The sequence below is a fragment of the Aulonocara stuartgranti genome (assembly GCF_965226115.1).
Source record: "Aulonocara stuartgranti genome assembly, chromosome: 14".
NCBI lineage: Eukaryota > Metazoa > Chordata > Actinopteri > Cichliformes > Cichlidae > Aulonocara > Aulonocara stuartgranti.
In genome coordinates, this window is record NC_138950.1 from 33,781,494 (window position 1) to 33,789,183 (window position 7,690).

The 7,690-nt window shown below is 43.6% G+C and overlaps 1 protein-coding gene across 1 annotated transcript; it reads left to right on the top strand.

The window, feature by feature from the left end:
• Positions 1–3,687: 3,687 nt before the first annotated feature.
• scg2a (secretogranin II a) lies at positions 3,688–7,246 on the top strand. The gene is made up of 2 exons (XM_082502265.1): positions 3,688–3,886; positions 5,353–7,246. Exon 2 carries the CDS (start codon positions 5,361–5,363, stop codon positions 7,236–7,238), a length of 1,878 nt encoding a protein of 625 aa, XP_082358391.1. The 5' UTR covers positions 3,688–3,886; positions 5,353–5,360; the 3' UTR covers positions 7,239–7,246.
• The last annotated feature ends 444 nt before the right edge of the window (positions 7,247–7,690 follow it).

Genomic DNA, 7,690 nt, shown 5'->3' on the forward strand with positions numbered 1-7,690 from the left:
AGATGTGCAGGCTGTAAACGTTCTGTTTCAGGAACCCAATGACTTCATTGTTTCCATCATTTCAGAGAAAGGTGACACACGTGGTGAGGGACATTTTGTATGTCTGCCCCGGTGTGTTGTAAAATGCCTTGGAGAGACTCTGAACACACTCTGGTGCCACATCATGCATTTCAATAAAGACCAAAAAACTGATGCGTCTCACCTATTCACACACAGAGACACACACAGATACACACATAATCGACCGGAGAGAGGGGAGGCTGACGTCAAAGTCCCATTCACAACCACTCCCTCTGCCTCTCTCGCTCGCTCTCTCTACATTGTGCCTGCCAAGCTTCTGAAAACCTGAGTTACGGAGCTGAATTATTGGCTGCTGGCCTCAGTAGTAATGAATGGAGAGCAGCCGGTCAGTCGCCAGGAGACAAACGCACAGAAAGGAAAGGCACAAAAGAAGAGAGGTGCCCTCAAACATTATAAGGCACACACACAAACACCACACCTACTATATTCAACACATTTTCTCAGTCATTTGGTTTACATGAGCAGCGGGAGCCTGTAAATGCAACATTTTTGCCACATTTAGAGCAGTTTAGGTTCATTTCTAGAAGCGGTTTAAGTCCTGTTGTACTGTTTGAAGGGGGTGGGCTCAGCTTACAAAAGGTGATGTAACTTACATATGTACACCAATCAGGATTTAGCAACATTTAAGAATCTGACAGACAGAGGTTCTTTGTTTTGCCCACTGTCTGTGAAATCTAATTTAAAGCTTTTTATTTTTCCATTTTGGCTTTAATTGCTGATTTTTACACTCCACCATACGCCTGATGGCATCACCAGGTCTTTTACTGTCCAGTTTACACATTGTAGTTATTCTGTAGTTTCCTTGTGTAATGTAATATATAAGGCCATATACTGCATTCATTGAGTTAAAGGAATAAATAGCTCAAATAAACAAGAAATTCTCCATCCATTCAAGATTTCTTTCTAATCTTCTGAACTATTAAATGACTTGACTTGCAAAGGTACAACGATGAGTCAGCCAAAAATATAAATCTTGAAGATAGTACGTCTCAGACTGTCCCAGTAGCTTAGCTGAATGTTAAAAACTTTCAGTTACATTTGAAAAATCTAGCTGAATATCTTGATGCACCTTTAATGTTTAGGATTTGACATTTGTGAAAGCTTAAGATTTTAGCATTAAATACCTTATATATACCGATAAATACCTACTGCCCAAAGCAGCAGTAATAGTTGTAATCATGTTGTGCACTCAGCATTTGTGGAAAAGTGGTTTGTTTTTGGCTTTTTTTTTAGTTAGAAAAACCTAACTAGCTTAGGCTATGAATGCTGTGGTATGTTGCATGGTACATGCTTGTCTGTTTTTCTTCTGCTTTGAGCTGCTCCCTTTAGGGGGTCACCACAGTGGACCATCTGCCTCCATCTCATCCGAACCAGCATCCTCCTCTGTCACACCACCCCTCTGAATGTCCTCCTTCACTACATCCATTAACCTCTTCTGGGATCCTCCTTTTTTCCTCCTGCCTGGTGGCAGTCCATCTTTATATCCTTTGTCTGATATGTCCCTCCTCTGCATATGTCCAAACCATCTCAGCATTCCCTCTCTAACTTTGTCTCCAACCTACTCAACCTGAGCTGTCCTTCTGTATTCCTTTTATGTACTCATTTCTAATCCTTTTCATTCTGGTGACTCCCAGCGATAATCTTAACATGTCCAGCTCAAGATCCTTTTGGTTAGTTACAATCAGCGCAGTGGTCTCTACAGAAATAAACATAAAATAAAATAATTGATACAACTTGCTGCTTGTTTCAGACAGTGAATGAAGTGAAGGGCTGCATCAAGGTCAAGTATAAGAAAAATAAATATCACTTTGAACTGTTTTGTAAAGTCACTAGAATCAAAGAATTAAAAATAAGAAGTAGAAGTGATAATATATTATTATATGCCTACTATTTTCCATCTTTATTCAAACTAAAGTAAAAGAGAACCTTCTAAACTTCCTCTTCACTTAAGTTTCTGTTCGCCAGAATAAACTTAATCGCCCTTGTGAGAGACGGCTGGAACAAAGACTCAGCCCAATTATTTTACATAATGTGTAATGAGACTGCAACCTGAGCTAGAAGTCAGTGTGGCAAAGTCAATCCTGTGCTTGAAAAAGTTTCACATTCACCACGTTACAAACGACATAAATAAATTACCATTTTGAAAAAGTGTGACATAACACAGCTGTATGAAAAAAAGGAAATTCTAATTGCCAATGAGAAACTTGTCATCTGACCTGAGAAAGCACTTTGTCTTTTTCAGTGGACAGGCGGTGGAAATGGGAGCGGAACTGAGCTGTAATTGGTTTCTGTTTACCAGTAATCTTTCCACGGACACAACCACAAGCAATTAGTCAGACAGCTCGGGCTTTATCAGTACAAAAGTGGCACAGTGTGTGGATGGGTGCATGTGTGCGTGTTATCCATGAGGGAGGGTGTAATTAGGCTGAAGGAGGCATGAGATAAAAATTAGCTCTTTTGTCCTGGTTCTCTTTTACTCCCTTGGCCCTGACAGTGTCTTCTAGAAGTTGTGAATGTGACAACAGTGAGCCTCTAAAGTTCCTTAATGAATGGGAAAAGATGCTGTATGACTCATCAGTTCCCACCCCATGTACATACACATTTTAAACACAAAAGGGTTTTAAAGCAGATTGTATAATGTTTTGAAAAGCTTGAAAATGGAAGTGCTGACAAATGTTTTACCAAAAGAAAAGAAGAAGAAGAATTGGGCTTTTTAAATCACATTAAATTGTTTACATTGTGTCAGGCTTTGTGAGTCATTGTGAGGAAGGACTGTGAGGATGCTGAAAAACCCAGAGAACCGTTTTACTGCAGCTGTGACAAAGCGAAAAAACAAGAAAAGCTCCACTGAATGTCAGACAGCCCGGTCAGTGGAGGATAGCCAGAACTGAAATCAAACGCAGCAAAGCAGTGGATTTATGAATGAAACTGCAAGCACTGCACACACACACGCACACACAGATTTATAATAGACAAGATTTGACAGGCAGCCAAAAATAAATAGAGATCATAGTGCACGCTGGTTGACGGCACTCTCTCTCTCTCTCTCTCTCTCTCTCTCTCTCTCTCACACACACACACACACACACACACACACACACACACACCTCCGCAGTCCCTCTGTCACCCCGCCCGTCTCTGGCTTTGGCGGAGTCCGTATGTGAGTCATCGGTGGACTTTTAACTGTCTCCGTCCCTCTGTGCTGCAGCAGAGACACAATGACAGCAGCCATTCAACACTTTCTGTTGGTAAACACACTATAAGCGCACTATATAATCAGCGCAGGCACACGGTAACTCATACATTCTGATTTCATTTAGTCCCTATCATTTAGGATTTTAACGGTGAATGGACCCTCAAAAGGTGAGTTAGTGTAAACAGCTTGGTCTTCCTCCTCCACCACATCTGAACAACAACAATAAGGTTTCTCAGAGGAAACTGAATTTCAAACACCGTCGCGCTCTGTGATACCCCGGGCAGCCCTATAAATACGGGGCTTTATGCATCTCTATTATAAGCTGTGATGATGGCTGCACGAACTAATTTCAGTCCGTATTTAGAGACAGAAGCACTTTTGTTTGGCTGCCTCAAATGAAATACCCGCGTGCGCGTGCTGGGCGTTTTTAATGTAAGTGAACTCGTGCGCGTGGGTGTGTTGCGTATCTCCTGGCTCTCTGACGCACGAGTCAGGTGGTTCCTCTAATAGCGCGAGGAGCTTTCCGCGGTCCTGAAATCCAGACTCGCACCGCGAGGCAGAGAGATGCTCAGCTCACTCCCGACCGTCGGCAGAAACTGAACTCCAGAGGTGAGCTATCTGTTGTTTGTACTCATGCCGTCTAACGCACGCGCTTTTCTCTTTTCTCGCCGCGAACAGAGAGCGGGCTTTTCAGTCGTTTAAAAAGAGCTTCGTTTTTTTGCCAACCTGATGCGCCGCTACAGATGTTGAGGAGCAGAGGTTGTGTTGGTCGCAGAGTGTCTTTGTTCTCGCGCCGCTCCAGGTTATTTTCGGAGCCTCTGTGGCTTTTAAGAGTAACTTTTAGTGCTGCAAATGTAAACATTAGTCTAACCATAATATTTGCTGAAGTTCGAGCAAGTTAAATGTAGCTCTGAAGAACCGATGGAGACGTAAATATGGTGCTTGTGATGCCGTAGCACTTCTGGTCTTTTCTCGTGTTCTTATTATTCTCTGTTATTCTCTATGTCCTTATTATTTCTCTCACTGAGACACAATTCTTGTCTTAGTGAGAGAAATGAAATGAAAGAAATAAAATTATTCTGTAAGTATGATTTAATGAACGCTGACATTTATGTGCGGACTTAAAAGTTCGAAAAATAAAAAGGTCAGAAAATGCAAAAAAATTGTTGTTCAGAGGTTTTCGGGCTAAAGGAGAGATTCCATGGGAACATCAGCCCTACCGGGTTACCTTGACAACAAGGGCCGTGACTCACGGAGAGCAGCAATTCGATGTCTAATGAGATTTTAGACGGGAGCTGGAAGGCGCTGCTGTTCCCGCTGCTGTTCCGCTGCTGGCGAACAGGCGGCACATTCCAGTGTGATCTCCAAATATCAGCGAGGGAAAACAAACAGTGTCTGACCTGCACGGTGATTTACACTCAGAGTCACGGCTACTACGTATTTTTACTTTGTAAAAAATATATTAACATACACTTGAAATGTGTCAGGTTAATAAAATAAAATAAACAATTCACTCTTCTGTCTGTCTTCAGGATTTTTTGTTAATTTAAAAAATGGTATGGAGTATGAAGTGCAGTATTTGTTTCCCAAATTCAGTAGAATACAGTCTGAAATAGGAGTGAATGAGGCCAAAATCTTTAAATCTGTAAGTACTTCTGTAAATGTAGCCTACTAAGGGTGGGGGTAGATGACATTTAGGAGGGCAATCATATTTAGTGGGAGCCCCACCACCGCTCCCACGCCCTCCCTGATTCTAACTACAGCAGAGCAGAGCGGATGTAAAAGGCTAACAGTAATTTAATAGTTTCTTCCCTGACATTTCACATTTATTCCAAGGTGTTTGACCTGGTTTCCATCAGAGCACCAGTCATCCCTGTCACAGACAAACAAATGGACTCAGTGTTGCCAAAGATGTCACTGTGGTTTGCGCTGTTATCATCAAAGCAGACATTTAAATTGACAATGACAGCAGAAGGCATTTTAGAAATGCCAGAGCGGTAACCACTGAGAACCTGTTAGGTATAACCGTGTAAAGGTCAGAGCTGACATGTGCTTCTTTTGTCTTTCATCTACAGGCGTCACCATGTCGTCACTCCCTGAGACCTCTGCCACAGGCAAACCTTTCCTTGTCTGTTTTGCCAACCTCCTCTTGCTCCTTCTCTTCCTCAGTTCCTCCAGCATTCATGGGGCTTCACTGAGGGCGCATAGACTTCGTGGAAGTGAATCAGAGAGTAGGAATGTCCACCAGGTTCCTAACACAGATATGCTGAAAGCCTTGGAGTTCATTGAGAGCCTCCGTCAAAGAACCAATGTGGAGCCTCCTCTCACTCCAGCTGCCGATGCTGGCCACATGGATGATGCTGAGAAGCTGCGTGCCATGGTGAGGCTTGCTTCCAACCCTACACAGAGCAAAGATGAGGAAGAGGAGGACGAGGAAGGAAGGGAGGATAAGAGTGAAGAGCTGCTGCAGGCTGTGCTCAGCACGCTCCAGCAGACGGAGGCCTCCAAGCCTGCTCTGCTTCGTCCCAGCGCAGAGAGGACAGACATGAAGCACAGGGTGTACGTGCAGCAGAAACAACAGAGCATCACGCCTCACAAGAAGCTGCCCTTAATGTTTGAGGATGAGGAGGAAGGTGAGGGGGATGAGGAAGAGGACGAGGAGGGGCTGGAGCATGACAGCCCATACAAACGTACCAATGAGAATGTGGAGGAGAAGTACACACCTCAGAACCTAGCCACGCTGCAGTCTGTTTTTGATGAACTTGACAAGCTGACCAGCCCAAAGACCACACATAAGCGCTTAGATGAGGAGGACAACATGGAGAAGGATGATGTAGATGAAGATCTGTTTAATGCGAGGAATGCAGCGTATGACGATATAGGAGGGGATCTGACAGACTGGGGTCCACTAGAAGGACAGGAAGAGGAAGACGAGCAGGAGGAGAGGCAGAATAAATATGAGGCTTACAGAGGGCTCGATTACATCGACAACAATGACGAAGGGGCTGATGCGGATGAAGATGAGGAGGATGGTGAAGGGTACCCCGTTAAAAGGTCAAAAGATCTGGATGATGCAGGAAATCTGGTGGACTACTACCTCCTGAAGGTGCTGGAGAAAACGGAAGAGGAAGAGCAGAAAAGAGAGCTAGAGGAGGAAGAGGAAAGAGAGAGGGCGGTGAGGATGGTGGCTCAGAGTCAGTACAGAGATAACATAGATCCACGGGTCATCTACAAACTCATTCAGATCTCCCAAAAATACCAGATCCCACCCGAAGACCTGTTGGACATTCTGAAAACAGGAGACTTGACGAATCAGGACAAGTCGCAAAAGAGCAATGGTTTAGCCAGAGGAGAAACTACGCTCTCTAAGATATCCTCAAAGAAGATAAACACCATTCCTCAGGAAAAATTCTACAACAGACGGCTGCCTTATCCACAAAAGACCCCAGAGGAGCTAAGAACGGAAGAGATCCTTAAAATCCTGGGGCTGGGAGCTGCGGAGAATCCCATCAGGAAGCAGAAGCACCACAGAGGCTCACTGTCACGACTTCACAGTCAGCCTACGGGAGTGTTTGGGGAATCCACTCCCACGCAAAGGCGCCTTCCCAGCACTTTCAAAGATGACTACGATGACACCGTGGATGAGGATGAACTGGCAGCATATCTAGCTGCTCAGATGCTGGCACAGTATCCCAAACCTGCGTACAGGAACAACAAGGCGAGTCAAAAGCGGGAGGAAGCTGGCCAGAGCACAACAGGCTCTTTTGAAAAGGCCATGGAGGAATATTTTGATCAAATGGATTCAGATAATAGCCCAAAGGAAAAGAAACTGTCTGAGGGTGACGACAGGGGCAGTAACGCTCAAATGCAAGGCTTAGAGAATGAGGCGATGATGAAACTGCTGAGCTATCTGAACCCAGAAACTGAGGAAAGCGATGCCAAAACTGCCCCGGGAATATAAATCAGGCTGTAGATATATATACATAATTCTCTATTGTTTTGGTGGAAGGAAGAAAAATAAAGTATTTTGAAGAATAAAACATGCAGTCAACTTTAGTTATTCTGTAGGTTTACAACCGTTCCTGTTTATTAGCAGAAATGTAAGTGTTCAGACATTCTCTTGATGTTTTTATTTTTGTTTTTTTCCAGATGACTTGGTTGCTCAAACAACACTTAATGAGTACACGTGTCTCACCAGCCTTACATTTCAACGCACACACAATCAAAACCAGTGTTGGATCCTTTAGATTCACTTGTGTTTTTTTTGGTAATTCTTTCTTAAATGTGGTCATATGTGACATAGCTGAGGTAAATAAAGCATTGACTTTATTTTTTTCCTTACTGTCTAGTGTTTCTCCATTTGCTCACCACCACACAAAGCATCGGTCTTAATAAAGTCACAAAACAACTAAT

What these genes read in the sequence shown, in the direction of transcription:
- scg2a (XM_082502265.1), top strand. Translation starts at nt 5,361, where the DNA reads ATGTCGTCACTCCCTGAGACCTCTGCCACAGGCAAACCTTTCCTTGTC.